The sequence below is a fragment of the Carcharodon carcharias genome, chromosome 6 (genome assembly GCF_017639515.1).
Source record: "Carcharodon carcharias isolate sCarCar2 chromosome 6, sCarCar2.pri, whole genome shotgun sequence".
Taxonomy (NCBI): Eukaryota; Metazoa; Chordata; class Chondrichthyes; order Lamniformes; family Lamnidae; genus Carcharodon; species Carcharodon carcharias.
In genome coordinates this window covers 146,339,513-146,363,569 of record NC_054472.1, presented here as the reverse complement: position 1 = coordinate 146,363,569, position 24,057 = coordinate 146,339,513, and the positions used below count along the sequence as shown (strand labels likewise).

The 24,057-nt window shown below is 43.4% G+C and overlaps 1 protein-coding gene across 1 annotated transcript in view; it reads right to left on the bottom strand.

Annotated features, from left to right (window-relative positions):
- Positions 1–24,057, bottom strand: part of pth1r (parathyroid hormone 1 receptor) — a 94,943-nt gene that overhangs the window by 49,029 nt on the left and 21,857 nt on the right. The window contains exons 4-5 of the mRNA XM_041189297.1: positions 5,790–5,900; positions 3,251–3,375 (exon numbers count right to left, since the gene is read on the bottom strand). Coding sequence (XP_041045231.1) covers positions 3,251–3,375; positions 5,790–5,900 — 236 coding nt within the window. The remainder of the gene's footprint in view (positions 1–3,250; positions 3,376–5,789; positions 5,901–24,057) is intronic.

Genomic DNA, 24,057 nt, shown 5'->3' with positions numbered 1-24,057 from the left:
TTGTTTGACCCACATCTGGACATAAAATTTGCCATTTTCTTAGTGTTAGAGAAAAGGAATTTGCTGTGGGACGTTACTTGCATTTTAAAATTTGTTCCAGCCACAAAGTTTTTCCCTTTTGGTTTCCAATTGATTCCTTTATATCAAATTTGGCTCATCTTAGCTTGGATTCTGGTCAAATTCAAAGGGGTTATTCCGGACGAGCCCCCAATTTTTGTTACAGACAAAACAGCCCTGATTTCTCCTCTCACCAATCATCCGTAAACAGAAAGGTGTTTTTATTTGCTTCCCCCTTTATAAGCAGTGGTGTATTTCCCAGCCTCTCAGTTTTGATGTGATCCAGTTATCTATTAATAACCCTACAGCAAACTCGGGATAGTATGAACTCAAAGGGTTAGCTTATTTTTACACACTCAAACGTGGGAGGAGGGAAGCAACTTTGCTTCATTTGCATTCATATAGAGGGATAGAGAAATTAAGGATTTGTAGTGCAGAGACCACAGAGAATAGAATTCGCACTTGAGTCCAGAGTCCAGAATCAAAGTCCAATGAAGTATTTCTTCACAGAGGTCAGCAGGCTAAAAAATGATTCTGTATAACTCACTTTTCCAGTAAAGTTGACTTCACATGAGAAGACAGGCACACAGAAATGCATCAGTCTTGTGAGCAATGGTACAGAATTTCCAGTAGGAACAGTGCAAATGGGGCCAGGTATTCAATCTGGACAGAGTCCCTTTTCAGTGCTGCTGCTTGTAGATGTAAAAATGGCTCACTACAAGTACAGCAAGGCAATATAGTTGGTTCCACCCAGCTGGAATTTCATGTCACATGACTTACACCTCTCCACTCTGGCTTTGACAAAGGGTATCCCTTTGTCTGGGTCACTGAGATTGTTAAATGTTCCAACCATTAAGATTTCAAGGAAAGGCTGTGGGGTCCTTTGTCTAGTAGTCAAATAAGCTCCAGTTGGCCAGGCCTGGTTTATGAAAGGCAAATGGCCTTTGTCTAGCTCTCCTTGAATTCGGTCTCTGCAGCCCACAGGGTTCATTAGTGTCTCTTCAGAGATAATGAGGTGCAGGTTTCTGTGATACTCCCATGGTAGCTGTTTCTGTTCAGGGTCTGTTCAGGGGCAGACATAGCTTCAGCCGTTTTAAAAGGTCATTGTCCAGTTTTTAAGATTTTAGAAATTAGCCATGAGGAGATATATATAATATATTATAAAAATATCCAATGTGAGGTCTTGACACTATGCCCTGGTTACATGGACCTTATTCTATTACAGGCAGTCGAAGAGGAGATAGCAGTGGCTCATATCACAGTTCTTCCATCTGCCTTAAATATGCTATTTGTGCAATGCAGTGGGAGAGTATCTCTGATATCACATTTGTTCATTAGGGAGAGAAGAATAAATTAGGTGGATAAACTCAGTTGTGGGCAACCTATTAGATTTCATGATTTGATATAGAATTAGTGAGCATTTTGAAATCAATGGTTTAATCAAAGACAGCTAACACATTAAAGCATCAATCTGCATATTACAATTTTTTCTAAAGAGTGGTCAAATAGAGTGTTTGAAGTAAATGTAGGATTTTCATAATGCTCTCATGAGGTCTCACAAGAGGTTTGTTAGACAAATTCATGTTTAGAGAATCAGAGAAAATGAAACACATGGTTAAAAAATTAGTTGATGTGCAGAAAACATTGAATTGGAGTAAGTGAGGAGGATTGTAAAAGACTCCAGAATGATGGACAGGTTAGTGAAAATAGTCATAAAAGATGGCAGGTGTAATTTATTGTTCTTTTAAATGTAAGGTTGCACATTTTGGGAGAAGATTGCGTGACTATTTCCATCAGAGTGGAGAAGGATGAGGAGACTTGAATTAATCTAGCAAAAAGCCAGCACAGACATGGCAGGCCAAATGGCCTCCTTCTGTGCTGTATGCATATATTGTTCTGTTTCATTATCATACTTGTGTGCCTAAATGAAAAATACCCACCGCTTGAAGAATTGTATTGGAGAAAGGGTGGCTGTACAATCCGATCATAAACTGCTGTGTGTTAAAAACAAAAAACTGCAGATGCTGGAAATCCAAAACAAAAACAGAATTACCTGGAAAGACGCAGCAGGTCTGGCAGCATCGGCAGAGAAGAAAAGAGTTAACGTTTCGAGTCCTCATGACCCTTCCGCAGAACTGAGTGAATATAAGGAGAGGGGTGAAATATAAGCTGGTTTAAGGTGGGGTGGGGGAGAGAAGTGGGGGGGTTGGTGTGGTGTGGTTGTAGGGACAAGCAAGCAGATAATCAAAAGATGTCACAGACAAAAGAACAAAAGAACACAGAGGTATTGAAGGTGGTGATATTATCTAAACAAATGTGCTAATTAAGAATGGATGGTAGGGCACTCAAGGTACAGCTCTAGTGGGGGTGGGGTGGAAAGACTAGCAGGGCATAAAAGATTTAAAAATAATGGAAATAGGTGGGAAAATAAAAATCTATATAAATTATTGGAAAAAACAAAAGGGGGAAGAAACAGAAAGGGGGTGGGGATGGAGGAGGGAGTTTAAGATCTAAAGTTGTTGAATTCAATATTCAGTCCGGAAGGCTGTAAAGTGCCTAGTCGGAAGATGAGGTGCTGTTCCTCAAGTTTGCGTTGGGCTTCACTGGAACAATGCAGCAAGCCAAGGTCAGTCCTTTATGAATGCTCAATATTTGAATGCTCAATATAAGAGACTTGAAGCAACTTACATCCCCAACTTTTGTGGGATGGGAGAATCAACAAAAACATTAACTGCACAATTTACAAGGTCACAGGATTAATTTGGCCCTTGAATGAAGGTTCTTCAGCCCATTTAATCCCACCCTACCAAAAACCCCTACTATAGCAGCTAGCTGGTTCTGAAATAAGTGCACTGCCTTGGTCTCAACAACTCTCATGTAACCTCATTATAGCTGCTTATCACCCTGTGCATAAAGTTCACCTAGTTGGGGATGAAATAAATGGCTGAAGGGCAGGGGTACATTGCAGGCCTCTCTGCCCAACTGTATTATTCAAAGAAGTTCAGAAAGTTCGCCCAGTTCGCCAAGAAAGGCTGATTATCCAGTTGTTCACCTCACTGCTGTTTGTGGATGTTGCTGGTATAACCACAGTCACCACAAATGTTCCCAGAACCAAATAGTCACTTCAAATGTTCTGAGAAGCAACAGAAAAAGAATTATATTATAATACAAATGATTTATGGGGTAACCTCACCTTTTCTGTACCCTGGTTCATGTGCGCAAGGTACCTGGCACATTCTGTGTAATTTGCCCATGTTCGGTTGTTGCTTGGCACAAGCTCCCAGCTCCCGTTCACGTTACACTGTCGATAAGCATGGCCTGGCAACAAAACACAAAGCAAGTTAGTACCAAAGGCAGTTTGCCCTTCACCCATCCCACCATCTGCTCACTCATTAACGTAACCATAAAGACAATTGGGACACAATTTAGCTTGAAGGCCACTCGTATTCATACAAATGATTTAAAAGTGATGGATAAAGCACCCTTTGAGCGAACAGTCAACGTTTATTCTCTGGGAGATGGATTTGATCCCAAGAACAATGCAATGTCTAACATATACCAAAGATGGATACTGAGGAAAAGGGGAAACAAATGACAGCCTAATCAAAAGGAAGGTTTTGGGCATGCGTTTGAAAGATGTTTGAAGTGCTAGACATTGAACCCTGCTGAATTTAGGCTTCTCAGAGTCACATGCCCCATTGATTTAGCAATTATCAACCTCAGCATGCATCCGCAGCCTGTCAGGAAATCCACAGTAGGCAAAGAATTCTGAACAGCACCAATGCTAAATTTCCTGCACGTAAAAGAGGCTCAAGCTTCCAGCCAAAACAGGTGAGTGATAGTTCACCTCGTCTATGCACACTGAAGTTAAAATAGCCCCAGTTTTGTTTTTGTGTCGAGGAATATGTGAATATGTATGCACAGTGAAAATGTATGTGTTACAACACTGTTCAGGACAGGTTGAGAGCATGGTTAATAAAGCATACGTGATTCTTGGTTTTATTGATGGAGTACCATATAGAATAAATCTGTATGAAAACCCATGACTTTTACCTTCTAGAAGGACAAGGGCACCAGACACATGGGAATACCACCACCTGCAAGTTCCTCTCCAAGCCACTCACCATCCTGACTTGGAAATATATCAACGTTCCTTCACTGTTGCTGGGTCAAAATCCTGGAACTCCCTTCCTAACAGCACTGTGGGTGTACCTCCACCACATGGACTGCAGCAGTTCAAGAAGTCAGCTCACCACCACCTTCTCAAGGGCAACAAGGGATGGGCAATAAATGCCGGCCTAGCCAGCGACACCTAAATCCCATGAATGAATTTTTAAAAACACTGTTTTGGCCTCAACTGGACTTTGGGGGGAATTTAATGACGTTCACTGGAATGGGCATGATGGTGGAGGGTCAGGGGGGATTGGGCAGGAGTCACTACATCAGATTCCCAGTGTCAGGAAAACTGTTTCCAATTAAGTTGGGGCAGGATAGGACTGACACAGGAATCCCACCCGTTGGTGACAGAATGTCAATTGGGCTCATTAATGAGCCACATGAGAGCAATTATCCTTGATTCTACCGGAATTCAGAGATTTCTGGCACTTACATAGCTCTCCTGTATCTCCCGACAGCCACCCAGCAAACACTGTTGAGTGCCTGTAGCCTAGTATGGGGTTGGGGCTGGTCCCTCATTGTCAGGCACTCAGTGCTGGATTGGCAGACCCAGTATCCATGGGGGATGGAGGGGGGTTGGGGTGTGGTTCCGCTGAAAGCCACTCCTCTGCCCTTGTCTCCGATTCCTCTCCAGTCCCTGTGACCCCTCAACCACCCTCACTCACCTGTGTCCAGGTATCCAGCCAGATCCTCTGGCTGGGCCTCAGTGAATTACCAACAGCAGCCACAACACCTGGTGGAAGATGATCACCAATGAATTCAATATCCCCATAGCTACCTTTTTCAACACTCTGAGATGTAGATTCTCAACCTTCAGTCCCATTAATTTCTCCAATGCAATGTTCTCACTAATACTAATTTCCTTCAATTCTACATTCTCCCTAGTCCCTTAGATCCCTAATTCTGGAAAATTTCTTGTATCTCCCTCAGCGAAGACAGGGACAAAGTAATCATTGAGCCCCTCTACCATTTCTCTATTTCCCATTATAAATGCTCCTGACTCTGCCTGTAATGGACCCACATTTGTCTGAGCCAAACATTTCCTTTTTACGTACCTATAAAAGCTTTTACAGTCCATTTTATGTTTTTTCTTTGCTAGTTTACATTCATATTCTATTCTTCCTTTATCAGTTTCTTGGTCCTCCTTTGCTGTAACCCATAATCCTCCCAATCCTCATATTTACTACTATTTTTGGCAACTTTATAAGCATTTTCTTTTAATCTTATACAATCCTTAACTTGCTTTGTTAGCCAAAGTTGACAGATTTTTTGGGGGTTTTGTTTATTATTTACAATCAATGAGGAAACAGCTTCCAAGTTTTGCTCACTGGCAACTTAGCAATCTAAAACCTCTCTTACTAACTTGCAAGAATATGCTACGCTTTTAAAACTCAACAATTAAAATAATTCTTTAATTCCTTCACATTCTTCTGTGGAAAAATAGGCAAAAGTTCCTGAACCGTGATGCATTCTTGCGAATCCAGTTTAAAACGGTGTGCTCTAAGATATTGTGCTTTTAGTCAGTACGAAATGGCAACTACTGACTACACTCTTACCTTGATGGTTAAAATCGTAAATGTAATCTGGGCACTGCATTGGCACAAACTTCCCTGGTGGTCCTTCTGGCCAGCAAAGAATGCCATCCCATTGGGGAGCACAGTACCCTTCTGTGGAAGAAAGTATAAAGTGTGGTTTGTCGTGTTATTATAATGATATAATAACTTGGTCTTATTGTACAAGACACAAGACATCAATTGCTCATAAGGGATTGTGTAAACACATTGTGGGTTCATGTATTAAGACTAGACACATGGGGCAGCATTTTCCCATCGGCGACTGGGGCCAGGGCCTGCTCGCCGACGTGTAAAATGACGTGCGGTGACATTGGGCAGATTTCCCAATGTCGTCACGCGTCATTTAGATTTTTAATTCAGCAGGCGTGCAGCCGACTTGGCTGTGCACCCGCCGAACTGTCAAAGGCCTATTAAGGTCTGTTCAAAACTAATTAAAACAATCAAATGAGCTGCCTGTCCAACCTTAAGGTTGGTGGGCAGGCGAAGAGCCCAGGCCTTTGCATATTTCTTGGAACCTCATCCACGGGCGGGATGAGGTTTCATGAAGTGTTTTAAAAATCAGTAAAATTTTTTCCAAAATTTCATTAACATGTCCCAGCTCATGCGACACACGAAGTAGTGCAGGGAACCACTCAGGGAATCCCCCCACTCCCCGCCCCCGCCACCTCCTGCACAGGGTGCTCAGCACTTCCGGGCATGCATCACGATGGGCAGGCCTTAATTGGCCCGCCCATGTAAAATGGTGGTGTGGATCAGATCGGGAGCGCCAATCGGATTCACACCCACCCCCGCCCATCCCTGCATGACTGCGCCCCCCCCCCCTCCCTCAACGGGGGGAAATTTCTGGCCATGGGGACAGTTATGCATAGGTGTAAAGCTGTTGTCTGTGCTGTGCTCAAGGCAAAAATTAAACTAAGACTAGGTCACATGGCACATTTCCCTTCTAGTGATATCACACTGCTATCCCTTAAAAACATATTAGAATGTCTCCCTTTCTTTTTAAAGATACATTCCCTCCTTCCAAAGAAGTATAACTCTTTAAAATACATGTTCATGTTTAGTTACCTTTAAATAAGTGCATAGAACTGATGAATTTATAAGTTTCCAAAGCATAGAGGTAATCTGCTAGTGCTCCCAGAGCATTGTAATTGTAACCTTGTCTGGAGGTTTCTTTAATTGCTCACAATGATCTGTGGGATTGTCATTCTTGGATGTTGTTCTTGTTGCCAAATAAACCAGAAATCGCCCTTAAGTGTGTGTGTGGCAGTTGTTCTTGACATATTGTGCGATTGTAGAATAATGGGGTACTTGGTAAAGTAGTCGACGATGACAATGAAGTCAGTGCCAAGGACATGAAAGAGGCTGTATGTGATTTTGGACCAAGGATGGGTAGGAAATTCATGTGGAATCAATGGTGCTTTGTGCTGACTTGGCATATGGTCTTGATATGCCTTCCACTTCTTGACGATGACTTCAATGCCATTGTTCATACCCAGCCAATAGACTGTCTCTCTTGCATGTCTTCTCATCCAATCTTTGCCCATGGCCAGAATTTTTCTCTCGTCGGGGGGCATGTGCCCGACCCAAACGAGCGTTAAATGACACGCGATAATGTCAGGCTAGCATCCCGACATCATTGTGCACTTGTCGGCGGGCACACATGGCAGTCGAAGCCACACCCGCCATTAATTAAGCAGCCTATTAAGGCCCTTAAGAACCCAATTGACTCAAATTTTCCACTGCCCATCCAACCGTTTGGTTGGCAGGCGGGTGAAAAGGCCAAGCGGCCTTTGTATTTTTGGCGAAACCTCATCCACAGGCGGGTTGAGGTTTCAATCTGTGATTTTAAAAAAATTTAAAACTTTTAACTTGTATTTAACATGTCTCTGCTCATGTGACAGAGTCACATGAGGGGACTTGTTTTCATTGTTTTTAATATGTTTGTTTTTATTGTTAAAAATCTTGAGCTCCCTGGGGCAGCTCTGTGCCTCAGGTAGCTTTTACTGCACGCACACCCGTACACACGCTAACTTCAACGCTCGTGCTCCTCCCACCCCCACCCCAGCAGCGCTAAGTGGTGCAACGCGTGTTTCACGCTCGCTGGCCTTTAATTGGCCATGAAATCCATGCCGGGGCCCAATTGCAGGCATGGTCGGCTTCGTGACCGCTCCCAGGCCTGCCCGCTGCGCCCGCCCAATGAGGGCAAATGTCTGCCCCATGTGTGAGTGATGAAGTTGTTGAAGAATATCAGGTCACAAAGATTCCAGTATGATGACCTCCCTGCCTTTAAAAATGGCTCCCTGGGAGATACCTAACTTGTCCCAATAAAGCCAAAATTGTCTCACATGTTCGTAGAAATGCTGAATAGCATCGAACCATCCTTCTATGATGGGTTTCTACAGTTTCTGTACTGTAGAAACTTTCACAATTTTTTTCTTGTAGCTGCTGGCATTTGCATTGTTTAAAATGTACCAGATCAATTTGGAGAACATCTTCAAATTCGATGTCAATGAAGTCAACTTCCAGATCTAAGGATATAACTTCTGTTTTCGTTGGGTTAGGCAATCTGCTAAGTGTATCCAATGTGATTGTCAAGTTACCTGGCTTGTACCTAATCTCACAGTTAAAACCTTGAATCTTTATCAAGAGATATTGCGAGCTCGGCGATGCACTGGTCAATGGTTTGCACAAAATCATTTCCAGTGGCTTGTGGTCGGTCTCTGTCACAAATCCTTTGCCAAGTAGATAGGTATGAAAACGCATGATTCTGCTTGATGCTGGAGTAGTTGGATTGCATTATGGACAGAGATTTTGAAGCAAATACAATCGGTTTGCCTTTTTGTAGTATGCATGCTCCCAGACCTTTCTGTAAGGTATCTACGCCCATTGTAGTTGTCTCCCTAGGATCATAAAATTGCAATGTCGATGCTTCTGCTAATGACTGTTTCAGCGTTTCAAAGAGGGATTGGTGGTCTTCATGTAACAGGAAAGGCATATCCTTTGTCAACAACTCCCTTAGCGATGAAGATCTTTGAGCAAAATTGGGAATGTACGGAGACAAGAAATTAAAGAGAACTAGGCATCTTCGAAGATCATCTTTATTTTGAAGAGTTGCCAATAGCCTTAATATCCTCTATTTTACTTGGATTGGGGCATATGCCAGCAATGGCATAAATAGAACCAAAGAAAAGAAATTGATCTGCTCCACAAATATCCCCATCCTCAATGATGGAAGAGCCCAGCACATCAGTGCAAAAGATAAGGCTAAAGCATTCGCAATGATCTTCAGCCAGAAGCGCCAAGTAGATGATTCATCTCGGCCTCCTCCATAGCTCCCCAACATCTTAGTTGCCAGTTTTCAGCCAATTGAATTCACTCCATGTGATATCAAGAAACAGTTGATGGCACTGTGTATTGAAAAGGCTATGGGCCCTGACAATATCCAGCAATAATACTGAAGACTTGTGCTCCAGAATTTGCCATGGCACTATCCAATCGGGCAATGTGGAAAATTGCCCAGGTGTGTCCTCCACAGAAAAATCAGGACAAATCCAACCCAGCCAATTACTGCCCCATCAGTTTACTCTCAATCATTAGTAAAATGATGGAAGGGTGATCAACAGTGCTATCAAGCAGCATTTGCTTAGCAATAACCTACTTGAGTATTGCTGAAAAAAGACTTAAATGTTGATAACAACACTGTGTCCATGTGCTTATTTGATATTGCTAACCTATTCACCAAAGTTCCACTTAAGGAAGCCATTGATATTTGTGCTGCAACACTATATCATGGCGATCCAGACCTGGCACCATTGCGTAAATCAGTTTTCATTGAACTTATAAACTCGGTAACTTGCGCAGTTGAGTTCAGTTTTAATGACACCATAAATGCCCAAAATTTTATTTTATTCATCCAAGGGATGCGGGCTTCACTAGCTAGGCCAGCATTTTTTGCCCATCCCTAATTGCCCGTGAGAAGGTGGTGGTGAGCTGGCTTCTTGAACCGTGGCAGTCCGTGTGGTGCGTATTCACCCACAGTACTGTTAGGAAGGGAATTCCAGGATTTTGACCCAACAACAGCGAAGGAATGGCAATATATTTCCAAGTCAGGATGGTGAGTCATCTATCTGCTGCCCTTGTCCTGCTAGGTGGTAGTGGTCATGGGTTTGGAAAGTGCTGTCTAAGAAGCCTTGGTGAGTTCCTGCAGTGCATCTTGTAGATGGTGAACACTGCTGCTACTGTGCGTCAGTGGTGGAGGGAGTGAATGTTTATGGATGTGGTGCAGTCTCAAGGATCCCTAGCAAAACTGGAGTCAATGGGAATCAGGGGGAAAATTCTCTGCTGGTTGAAGTCATACCTAGCACAAAGGAAGATGGTTGTGATTGCTGGAAGTCATCTCAGTTCCAGGACATCACTGCAGGAGTTTCTCAGGGTAGTGTCCTCAGTCCGACCAGCTTCAGCCACTTCTTCAATGACCTTCCTTCCATCATAAAGTCAGAAGTGGGGATTTTTGTTGATGATTGCACAATGTTCTGCACCATTCACAACTCTTCAGATACTGAGGAAGTCCATGTCCAAATGTAGTAAGACCTGGACAATATCCAGACTTGGGCTGATAATTGGCAAGTAACATTGTGCCACACATGTGCCAGGCAATGACCATCTCCAACAAGAAAGAACCTAATCATCACCCCTTGACATTCAATGGCATTACCATCACTGAATCCCCCACTATCAACATCCTGGGGGTTACCATTGACCAGAAACTGAATTGGACTGAGGGGGTGTGACGGCATAATAGTATTGTCACTGGACTAGTGATCTAGAGACCCAGGGTAGTGCTCTGGGACCCGGGTTTGAATCTGACCATGAATTCAATAAAAATCTGGAATTAAAAGTCTAATGATGACCATGAAACCATTGTTGACTGTTGTAAAAACCCGTCTGGTTCACGAATGTTCTTTAGGGAAGGAAATCTACCGTCCTTTCATGGACTAGCCTACATGTGACTCCAGTTGCAAGAAATGTGGTTGACACTTAAATGTCCTCTGAAATGGCCTAGCAAGCCACTCAGTTGTAACAAATGACTACAAAGTCACAAAACAGGAATGAAACCGGACGGAAAACCTGGCATTGACCTAGGCACCGGAAACGATAACGGCAATCTCAGCCCTGTCGACCCTGCAAAGTCCTCTTTAAGAACATCTGGGGGCTAGTGCCAAAATTGGGAGAGCTGTCTCACAGACTAGTCAAGCAACAGCCTAACACAGTCATCCTCATGGAATCATACCTTACAGATAATGTCCCAGACACCACCATCACCATCCCTGGGTTTGTCCTGTCCCAATAGCAAGACAGACCCAGCAGAGGTGACGACACAGTGGTATACAGTTGGGATGGAGTTGCCCTGGCTGTCCTCAAAATCAACTCCAGATCCCATGAAGTCTCATGACATCAGGTCAAACATGGGCAAGGAAACCTCCTGCTGATTACCACGTACCACCCTCCCTCAGCTGATGAATCAGTGCTCCTTCATTGTTGACCACCACTTGGAGGAAGCACTGAGGTTGGGAAGGACGCAGAATGTACTCTTGATGGGGAACTTCAATGTCCACCAGCAAGAGTGGCTCAGTAGCACCACTACTGACCGAGCTGGCCGAGTCCTAAAGGACATAGCTGCTAGACTGGACAGCTGGTGAGGGAACCAACAAGAGGGAAAAGCATACTTGACCTCATCCTCACCAATCCATCTGCCCATGATAGTATCGGTAGGAGTGACCACCGCACAGTCATTGCGGAGACAAAGTCCTGGCTTCAAATGGAGGATTCACACTCCATCATGTTGTGTGGCAATACCACCCTGCTAATTGGGATAGGTTTCAAACATATCTAGCAACTCAAGACTGGGCATCTATGAGGCACTGTGGGCCATCAGCTGCAGCAGAATTTTACTAGAGCATAATCTGTAACCTCATGGCCCAGCATATCCCCCACTCTACCATTACCATCAAGCCAAGGGATCAACCCTCTTCAATGAAGAGTGTAGGAGGGCATGCCAGGAGCAGCACCAGGCATACTTAAAAATGAGGTAACAACCTGGTGGAGCTATAACGCAGGACTACTTGCATGCCAAACAGCATAAACAGCAAGTGATAGGCAGGGCTAAAGGATCCCACAACCAATGGATCAGATCGAAACTCTGCAGTCCTGCCACAACCAGTCATGAATGGTTGTGGACAATTAAACAACTCACTGGCGGAGGCTCCACAAATATCCCCATCCTCAATGATGGAGGAGCCCAGCACACAAGTGCAAAAAATAAGGCTGAAGCATTTGCTACAATCTTCAGCCAGAAGTACTGAATGGATGATCCATCTCTGCCTCCTCCAGAGGTCCCCAGAGATGCCAGTCTTCAGCCAATTCGATTCACTCCACGTGAGATCAAGAAACAGCTGAAGGCACCGGATAGAACAAAGGCTATGGGCCCTGACAATATCCTGACAATAGTACTGAGGACTTGTGCTCCAGAACTTGCCATGCCCCCAGCCAAGCTATTCCAGTACAGCTACAACAGTAGCATCTACCCGAATATGTGGAAAATTGCCCAGGTATGCCCTGTACACAGAAAGCAGGACAAATCCAACCCGGCCAATTACTGCCCCATCAGTCTACTCTTGATCATCAGTAAAGTAATGGAAGGGGTCATCAACAGTGCTATCAAGCAGCACTTGCTTAACAATAACCTGCTCACTGATGCCCAGTTTGGGTTCTGCCAGGACCACTCAGCTCCTGACCTCATTACAGCCTTGGTTCAAACATGGACAAAAGAGCTGAACTCCCGAGGCAAGGTGAGTGTGACTGCCCTTGACATCAAGGCCGCATTTGATAGTACGGCATCAAGGAGCCCTAGTAAAACTGGAGTCAACAGGAATCAGGGGGAAAACCCCCTGCTGGTTGGAGTCTTACCTAGCACAAAGGAAAATGCTTGTTTTCATTGGGGGTCAGTCATCTCAGCCCCCGGACATCACTGCAGGAAATCCAAAGGGTCATGTCATTGGCCCAACCGTCTTCAGCTGCTTCAACAATGACCTTCCTTCCTTCATAAGGTCAGAAGTGGGGATGTTCGCTGATGATTGCACAATGTTCAGCACCATTCGCAACTCCTCAGATACTGAAGCAGTCCATGTCCAAATAAAGCCAGACCTGGACAATATCTAGGTTTGGGCTGATAAGTGGCAAGTAACATTCTCACCACACAAGTGTTAGGCAATTACCACCTCCAACTAGAGAGAATCCAACCATCGCCCCTTGATGTTCAATGGCATTACCATCACCGAATCCCCCACTATCAACATCCTGGGGCTTACCATTGATCAGAAACTGAACTAGACTAGCCATATAAATACTGTGGCTACTAGGCCAGGTCAGAGTCTAGGAATAGTGCGATGAATAACCCACCTCCTGACTCCCCAAAGCCTGTCCACCATCTATAAGACGCAAGTCAGGAGAGTGATGGAATACTCCCCACTTGCCTGGATGAGTGCAGTTCCTACAACACTGAAGAAGCTGGACACTGTCCAGGACAAAGCAGTCTGCTTGGTTGGCACCACATCCACAAAAGTTGACTCCCTCCACCACTGATGCACAGTAGCAGCAGTGTTCACATCTACAAGATGCACAGCAGGAACTCACCAAGTCCTCTTAGATAGCACCTTCCAAACCCATGACCACTATCATCTAGAAGGACAAGGGCAGCAGATACATGGGCACACCACCACCTGGAAGTTCCCCTCCCAGCCACTCGCCATCCTGATTTGGAAATATATCGCCGTTCCTTCACTGTCACTGAGTCAAAATTCTGGAACTCCCTCCCTAACAGCACTGTGGGTGTACCTACACCACATTGACTGCAGAGGTTCAAGAAGGCAGCTCACCACCACCTTCTCAAGGAAAATTAGGGATGGGCAATAAATGCTGGCCTAGCAATGATGATTGGACAGAATATGTAGGCTGAGGGTTTTCTTTAGAGCCTCCAGTGATACTAAGGAAAATTGCCATGCCCTTACCAAAATACCAACTGAGAATAATAAGTTGTCCTTAGAGGCCATTTGTTTTTTCTCCTCTTCCAGGCTTAGGTGGGCAGTGTCTGTCTCGTGATGCTATCATGACAAACTATCACTTCTATATGCAATAATCTGAATTGACAAGTGGGTCTTTTTCTCTCCATGTAAAACCCATTTGGAATTCAGCATTTGGTATTTGATTAAATCTACCCTAACAGACCAGAAGGATCCAGGTGAACTCTGATAAGAGTTTTCCATTGTTCTCAATCACCAATTAATACTCTTTAATTGTAAACATTGTACTCATCAGGTCAAAGCAGGATGAGTGATAGATTAGGAGGAACCACTTTACAGAGAGGGGTGTTGGAAAGTGCAATGACTTTCTGCTGCACAGTTGAAGCAGAGAAAACTTAACCGAAATGTAGATAAAGATTGAACCACAGCAGGATACAAAAATGGGAAGGGTCTATAGATTAATTTTGGATTGCTCTAGCAATGAGCCAGTACAGGCACAATTTTCCAAGACAAAGGAAGGTGGTTTTGTATGCGTGCAGGGAAATTAAATCTCCTGAAATTGGCATCAGGTAAGGTAGCATTGAAAGCAAGTGGAGGATCCCCTTGAAATTGTCAGGTAACTTATTATGGTAATTACAAAGCCTATTAAAACTTGTTTTTACTCTCAATTCTGGAATTCCAAATTATGGAACCTCTTTCCCAACCTGTCAACAATTTGCCAGGGTGACCAAGGCTAATGCACAGCACAAAGAGCTTCTTCAGTGAAACGGAAAATCTGGGAAGAGCTCCAGCTATGGCTATTGAGTGACTGCTGTTCGAAGTATTGTTTGAAAACTTGTTCGGAGACATTGCACCTATGTAAGATACTACTCACCTTCAACTGCACTTCCTTCTGTGACATCCTTTGATCCAGAAGCAGTAAGAGCAAGGAAAATTTGTAATTACATTAAAGTGTAATTGTTCTAAAAATGGTGGAAGGGACTTTTAACAGTTTGAATCACTTGTAAAGAGATCAATTAAAGTTTTGGATAATAAGATATACTAGTCCCTGTGCCCTGCAGCACTTTACCTGGAAACAGTACCAACAGAGGCCATGTGGTAGAAAAGGTTCAAGGAAAGGGAAGAGCTGCAGGGATGAGGTTAAGAGTTGAGAGTCAAGAAGGTTCGAGAAAAACATGCATCATTATGTGGTAAGGTTGCACGTGTGGAATACTGTTCACACAGGTCCAGCTGACGTTGGGGAATCAGCAAAGTCCTTGAAAAAAGTTTGACTAGAATTCTGCCTGAAGAAGAGAGAATTCTGCCATGAGATCTATCTTTGTTGTGTTTGCTATCCCATGCGTAATTTATATTTCCTACCAATCATGATTTGCCATTTAATTTATGTTTAATTACTTTGATTCTGATTTGTGTTAAAGTGAAAGTTACAAAAAGTAAAAACTTGTTTGATAATTTCTTCATTTGGGGGGGATTTTCAGTAAATTTGGTCCTTTTGGTTTACTGAACCCCAAAGGTATTGTAATACCTGCTACCAGCCTTTACCATAGCATGGGAGCAGCTTATGCAACTGCAGCTTGTATTTCTGATGAGGGGCAAGGACAGAAACCACACCATCACCAGCAGCAACCGCTGCATTCTCTTCAGCAGCATGTTTAATGGCAAAAGAGCACCAGCTAGTAAGGTGCAAGCAAAGAATAATGGTAAAAAAATAAAATGAAAGGCTCTTAACTGAATGCATGAAGCATACGCAACAAGACAGATGAACTGTCAATAGAGATAAATGGGTTTAATATAAATACCATTACAGAAACATGATTACAATTAGGTGTCCAAGGTTGGGAAATAAATATACCGGGGTACACAGTATTTCAATAAGAGAGGCAGAATGGAAAAGAAGCAGGAATATCCGTGTTGACAAAGGATGATATAGGATAGTAGCAAGAAAGGATTGTGGCTCAGGCAATCAAGAATTAGAATCAGCATGAGTGGATATTAGGGTCAGAAAATACTAGTGAGATTAGTTTTCGGCCCCCTAACAGTAGTTATATCCTTGAACAGAGAACTGAGCGAGAAATAAGTAGTGCTTCTAACAAAGGGCATGTAACAATTGTGGGGTACTTTAATCCTCTAGGCAGCTTCCAAGAGCACTATGCGGCGGAACCAGTTACACAAAGCTATTTTAGAGGTGATACTGTGTGATGAGGCAGAATTAATTAGTAATCTCATAGTAAAAAGTCCTCTGGGGAAATGTGATCATAATACAATTGAATTCCATATTAAGTTTGAGAACATATAACATATGAACAAGGAACAGGAGTAGGCCATTCGGCTCCTCGAGCCTGCTGGGCCATTTAATAAGATCATGGCTGATCTGATAGTAACCTCAAATTGGCATCCTGCCTACCCCTGATAACCTATCGCCCCCTTGCTTACCAAGAATCAATCCACCTCTGACTTAAAAATATTTAAGACTCAGCTTCCACTACCTTTTCAAGGAGAGAGCTCCGACGACCCATGACTCTCTGAGAGAAAAAAATTTCACCTCATCTCCGTTTTGAAAAAGCAACCCCTTTTTTTAAAACAGTAATCCCTGGTTCTAGATTCTCCCACAAGAGAAACATCCTTTCGACATCTACCCTGCCAGGTCCCCTCAGGATCTCATATGTTTCAAACAAGTCGCTTCCTACTCTTCTAATCTCCAGCAGAGACAAGCCTAGTTTGTCCAACGTTTCCTCAAAAGACAACCCACCCATTCCAGGTATTAGTCTGGTAAACCTTCTCTGTACTGCTTCCAATACATTTACATCCTTCCTTAAATAAGGTGACCAATACTGTATACAGTACTCCAGATGTGGTCTCACTAGTGCACTGTGTAACTGAAGCATAACGTCCCTATTTTTGTGTTCGGGTCCCTTGCAATAAATTTTATTATTCTATTAGCTTTCCTAATTACTTGTTGCACCTGCATACTGGCCTTTTGTGATTCATGCGCTAAGACACCCAGATCCCGTTGCACCTCAGAGCTCTGCAATCTCGCACCATTTAGATAATATGCCTCTCTTTTATTCTCGCTGCCAAAATGGACAATTTCACATTTTCCCACATTATACTCCATTTGCCACGACTTTGCCCACTTACTTAACTTATCTATAACTTTTTGTAGCCTCCTTATGCCCATTTCATAATTTACTTTCCTACCTACCTTTATGTCATCAGCAAATTTGGCAACCATCCCATCTATCCCTTCATCCAAGTCATTTATATGAATTGTAAACAGTTGAGGCCCCGGCATTCATTCCTGTGACACACCACTCGTTACTGAAAAGGATCCATTTTTGATTCCTGTTAGCTAACCAATCTTCTATCCATGCCAATATGTTACCCCTTATACCATGAACTTTTATTTTCTGCAATAACATCTGATGTGGCACTTTATCAAATGCCTTCTGGAAATCTAAGTACAGTACATCCACCAGTTCCCCTTTATCCACAGCACATGTTATTTCCTCAAAGAAGCGACTAGTGAGATAAAAACAAAAAAACTGCGGATGCTGGAAATCCAAAACAAAAACAGAATTACCTGGAAAAACTCAGCAGGTCTGGCAGCATAGGCAGAGAATTTTTTGTTTTTATTTTTAGACTAGTGAGATAGTTGGTTTTAATTTTCCAAAAATCCCTAGATTAATTGAATAAATTAGCCAATAAATTGATTAAACATGATTTCCCTTTCACCAAACCATGTTGACTCTGCCTGATTACCTTGAACTTATCCAAGTGCCCTGCTATAGCTTCTTTAATAATAGCTTCTAATATTTTCTCTATGACAGATGTTAAGCTAACTGGCCTGTAGTTTCCAGCTTTCTGTCTCCCTCCCTTTTTGAATAACGGAGTTACATTTGCTGTCTTCCAATCTAATGGGACCTTCCATGAATCTAGGGAGTTTTGGAAAATTAAAACCAATGCATCAATTATCTCACTAGCCACTTATTTTAAGACCCCAGGATAAAGCCATCTGGACCCAGGCATAGTTGAGTCAAAAACGAGAATTTTAAACTTAAACAGAGCCAATTACATAGGTATCAGGGATTGATTGGGTAAATAGATTAAAAGGTATGATGGTAACTAAACAGTGGAAACATTTAAAGAAATCATTAAAAATTTTCAACAAAAATACGTTTCATTAAAAAACAAAAATTCAGTGAGAAAAATCCAGCCATGATTTGCTAGAGAAGTTAAGGAAAATATTAGGGTATTGGAGTGCAAAAATAAGGAAATCTTGCTATAATTGTACAGGGATTTGGTGAGGCCAGACTTGGAGTACTGTGTGCAGTTTTGGCCTCCATGGGTGGAATCATCCCAGATTTGCACGATGTGTGGTAGCAGGCCAGTACCGGCCATGATGCGGGTTTTCATGCAGTATCATCCCAAACCCATCTCATTACATATGCATCCCCAGGAAATGCACTGTTTCCATGGCGGGCGGGCTCCCATTCGCCAGTCATGCCATCACCTCACCATTTTGCTTCCAGCCCATGACTACCGCAAGGAAGATGTCCACGAAAGGCAAAAAAACTGCAGCTAATAACGCAGCAGTAGAATGCCATTTGGATGCCATGGAGGCCTGCCATGATGTTCTCTACCCCCACTCTAGCCACTGGATGAGCAGCAGCATCACCAATCCAGCACGGCAGGCGGTGGCAGCAGTGGTCAGTGCCAATGCTGCACAGAAGAGGTTGGTCATCCAATGCAGATAGACGATGAATGATCTCATCCATGCAAACAGTTTAGGACAACCATCTTATCACTCTAAACTTACATACTCAAGCCCATCACACATTCACTGGCATCTCACTCACTGCCAGCTCAAGGGACATCACCACCCATTTTCACATGTCCATCTGATCTCATCTCCTCTGGAGACTGCCTCCTTAGCCCTCACCATCTTAAGGCCACTTGCACAAATCAACATGTGTCCCCACACACACCCTGAGATACCCCTCTTCCCCAGTACAGCCCTCGCCCTGCAGCCTCTTCCCTTGCTTGAGACCACTTCTCCAAGCAAGACTTTCCTCAAGCAAGGCCTAGCCCTGCAGCCATTGAAAACGACCCACATATGGCTGATCTGGTAGGTAGAGATCTGCCGTGACCCCCTAAAAGTGATGTGGTGCTGTCTGTGAAGCCTGGTGCTGACTGAAGCAAGGTAGGCAAACAAACCTTGCCCCGAGCAAAGTGCAGCCCGCCAAGCGCACGTCGCTTATGTGGTGTTGTGAAACACATCACTGTTTTTTCCCGCCGACATGGGAGGATGATCCCGTGGCGGGGTTGGGGGGTCGCCAGGCTGGCCTTATAATGACATGCTGATGTATTACAATGAGGTTCCTGATGTCCCATGGTGAGAAATGCAGCCCGCCTTAACTGGGCTAATCGGGCAATCACAAACTGGTTTCACACCGTCGTGAAGCCAATCACGCCATATTGTCCGCTTATGCCACCGAACATACCTGACGCTGGCAGGCACGGGGAATCCCAATCCATATCTAAGAAAGAATATACTTGCCTTGGAGGCCGTACAACGCAGGTTCACCAGATCAATTCCTAGGATGAGAAGCTGAGTAAGTTGGGCTCATACTCTCTGGGGTTTAGAGGAATAAGAGGTGATTTCATTGAAACATAGAAGATTCTGAAGGAGCTTGTCAGGGTAGACACTGAGAAGTTGTTGCTCTTTGCAGGAGAATTTATAACACAGTCTCAGGTTAAAGGGATGATTATTCAGAACTGAATTGAAAAGAATTGAGTTTGAATCTTTGGAATTCTCTACCCAGAGACCTGTGCATGTTCAGTCATTGAGTACATTTAAGACAGAGGTTGATATATTTTTGGACACAAAGGTAATTAAGAGATGTAGTGATAGTGCAGAAAGGTGGAGTTGAGTTGAAGATCAGCTTATCGAATGGTGGAGCAGGCTCAAAGGGCTAAGTAGCCTATTCTTGCTCCTAGTTTCTATGTTTTTATATTCTAATACCCCTATATAGATAACACACTCTGTGTTACTAGGAATGACATTTGTGTATATATTCTATAATATTGCACCATGTGTTACTGGGATGACACTCCTGTATAGATAACATGCAGCCTGTTACAGATACAATGCTCTGGTATATATATGGTGTTCTTGTGGCGGTGGGTAGCGCCCGTGCCTCTGAGCCAGAAGCTCCAGGTTCAGGTCCCACCCAGGATTTAATAGCCAAGTAGCTGCATTCATAATGTAGCCAGATAGGTTGAGTATGAACCTAAAAATCCTTCCAGTACACATCAATGGCAGGTTGTAAGAATGCAGGGAGATTCCTGGTCAGCCATGTAATGGGAAGAATGTTAGAGCCTCTACAATCACTATCCATAGCTCCAAACTACAACATGCATATAAAAGCCTTGGACTACCTGAGTGAACTGTGTACACCTTATTGAGTGTTACTGGGTGTAACACTCCTGTATATATAATATATTAAAAGAATTGAAGAATGAACAAGTGAATGAAATACAAGAGCTCAAGAGATGACTTTGCGACCTTATCCCAGCATCATGCAGCACTCTGTGGAGAGGAGGGTCAAAAAAATTAGCAGTTGAGGATGCAGGTATTACAGGGACCAAGCTCCAGCCCCAGTCCCACCAGCAATGTGAGATTGCTGCCCATTTAACATTTACTGCAAATGTTATTTTTCAGATTCTCCCAACTTGAAGAAAAATAATCTTGAATTACAAAGATTTTGGTAAACAAGAAAGTTATTTTTGGCTGCCCTGCTTCAGAGGCCCAAGTCTCTATGATCCTGCTCTCTCAGTCAGACCTGGCCTGTATGCGTTTATGGAGTTTTATTTGCTTTTTGAAAACAGTGCTGTGTTAAGCTGGTGACACAGTGTCACCCAGAAAAGGAAATAAAGGGATATTGTGGTATGTGGGAATAAAATATTCTTAAAGGCTAATTTTAGGTTTTTGGATGAGAGCAGGCAGTGGTGGCCTGGTACACAGAGCATGCTTCTGTGTAGCAGGGAAACTTGAAACAAGGCTGGGTATGTTTGCAATAAAATTCAGTACACAACCTCTGACCACACTGCTAAAAACAGCCGCCCCACAATTCCTTTGGGCAACTGCCCATAGGTTCCAACTATCACAGACGAGTATTTTTTTCTATCTATGAAGTATGTAGCAATTCTAAAAGATTTATTTCCCTGTGTTTCGTGAACATTATGTGCCCTCTCATGTGTGAGATGGTAGTCCTGGGAATTAGAATGGTTCTCTATGTCTCTTACTCTGACGCTCCATCCCACTGGAATAGCAGTTGATTGGTCCAGGAGTACTGATCCAATGTGAACATTCCCTCATGATCATGAAAGCATCAATACTTTGCATTAGTTTGGGCATGTCATTTGGAGACACTCCCTTGACAAACAATCTTGTTGTAATTAGCTGTTCAAGCTTGGCTGTCCTAACCAAGAGTCTACAAAATAGCAGAGCTTGTAACGTTATTCTAAATCTTAAAATATTGATCCTTTTTTAATCAATATTCAACAGTAACAAATCCAAAGCCATGTTTAAGTCAGAACTTTGTACCTGGTAAAGTCCCCTCCACTAGAGGACTTGCTATAGCTGATGAAAATAAGAGGCAATTATGAGTCTATTTTTAATTGGGTTGGTCAGCAAGAAAATTCATGGTGATCAGGCCCAGCCATTAAGACTGAATAAAAAAACAGACTGTGCCTCATTGCTCTTTGTGAGATCTTGCTGTATGCAAATTGGCTGCCATGATTGCACTTCAAAGTTACTGCTTTGACAACAGTGTTTTGCAACATGCCAAGCTTGTAGAAAACACTTTGTAAATCTTTTTGCTAAATTTATGTATGTATAAATGAACTGTATACAGCGCAATGCATGCTTTACTTTATTTCCACAAATGCCTTTTTCTTAATACCCATTTAAGCCAGCAATTTGCCATTGTTTTAAAGCAAATGTCACATCATCCTGAGTCTCAATTCACATTGTTCAGTGCCTATCAGAAGCCACTGAAGTAGCGCATTCTGCCAAATAAGTTTTTTTTGCACTTGACACCGCGACTTAGGTTGGCTGGCAGGAGGGTGAGGGCATCCTGCCAATTAGGCAGCCACGGTTTTTCCCACCTGCCCATCCCCCTCCCTCCCGCCCTCCTTCAGCACAAGCTCTGAGATGGCTTGTTAAGCTGGCAAAAAGGAAAGATCACTCAGTGCCTCTTAGAAAAATAAATAATAATAAACTATGGAATGTTTCACAGCAAGGCTTTACACATCACTGAAAGGTTGAGCTCCTTCAGCAAGCAAACAACTCGGAGCCAATTTTATTATTTAATGACTTGAGTTCAATAGACTGTCTTTGTCTCACTGTCTCAGCTTAGTCGCTTCTTCCACAATCCTCCAATGATGCCAAAAAGGTGCTCGTCCTCAAATAAAACTGATTGCTCTAAATTCTTGCCCCTGCATTCCCAACTTGTACTAAGGTCTGATTCCAAGGTGACCCTGGCCCTCAAACTCCCTTTTCTTCAAATTTGGTTCTAGATGTTGAGTTTCATCAGATGAAGAAGAAAAACCCAGCCAAGCTGATATCTGGGCAGGCACCCTTTCAATGGGAAACAAAAACAGAATTACCTGGAAAAACTCAGCAGGTCTGGCAGCATCGGTGGAAAAGAAAAGAGTTGACGTTTCGAGACCTCATGACCCTTCAGCTGAACTGGGTGAATCCAAGGAGAGGGGTGAAATATAAGCTGGTTTAAGTTGGGGGGGGGGGGGGGGGGGGGGTGGGTGTTGGGTTGGGGGAGAGAAGTGGAGGGGGTGGTGTGGTTGCAGGGACAAGCAAGCAGTGATAGGAGAAGATAATCAAAAGATGTCACAGACAAAAGAACAAAAGAACACAGGTGTTGAAGTTGGTGATATTATCTAAACGAATGTGCTAATTAAGAATGGATGGTAGGGCACTCAAGGTATAGCTCCAGTGGGGGTGGGGGGCATAAAAGATTTAAAAATAATGGAAATAGGTGAGAAAATAAAAATCTATATAAATTATTGGAAAAAACAAAAGGAAGGGGGAAGAAACAGAAAGGGGGTGGGAATGGAGGTGGGAGTTCAAGATCTAAAGTTGTTGAATTCAATATTCAGTCCAGAAGGCTGTAAAGTGCCTAGTCGGAAGATGAGATGCTGTTCCTCCAGTTTGCGTTGGGCTTCACTGGAACAATGCAGCAAGCCAATGACAGACATTTGGGCAAGAGAGCAGGGTGGAGTGTTAAAATGGCAAGTGACAGGGAGGTTTGGGTCATTCTTGCGGACAGACTGCAGGTGTTCTGCAAAGCGGTCGCCCAGTTTACATTTGGTCTCTCCAATGTAGAGGAGACCGCATTGGGAGCAACGAATAAGTAGACTAAGTTGGGGGAAATGCAAGTGAAATGCTGCTTCACTTGAAAGGAGTGTTTGGGCCCTTGGACGGTGAGGAGAGAGGAAGTGAAGGGGCAGGTGTTGCACCTTTTGCGTGGGCATGGGGAGTTGCCATAGTTGAGGGGTAGGGGGTGATGGAGGAGTGGACCAGGGTGTCCCGGAGGGAACGATCCCTATAGAATGCCGCCAGGGGGGGTGAAGGGAAGATGTGTTTGGTGGTGGCATCATGCTGGAGTTGGCGGAAATGGCGAAGGATGATCCACTCCTCCATCACCCCCTACTCCTTGGTCCACTCCTGCTCTCTTGCCCACATGTCTGTCCTTGGCTTGCTGCATTGTTCCAGTGAAGCCCAACGCAAACTGGAGGAACAGCACCTCATATTCCGACTAGGCACTTTACAGCCTTCCGGACTGAATATTGACTTCAACAACTTTAGATCTTGAACTCCCTCCTCCATCCCCACTCCTTTTCTGTTTCTTCCCTCTTCCTTTTGTTTTTTCCAATAATTTATATAGATTTTTCTTTTCCTACCTATTTACATTATTTTTAAATCTTTTATGCCCCCCCACCCCGACTAGAGCTATACCTTGAGTGCCCTACCATCCATTCTTAATTAGCACATTCATTTAGATAATATCACCAACTTCAACACCTCTGTGTTCTTTTGTTCTTTCGACTGTGACATCTTTTGATTATTTGCTCCTATCACTGCTTGCTTGTCC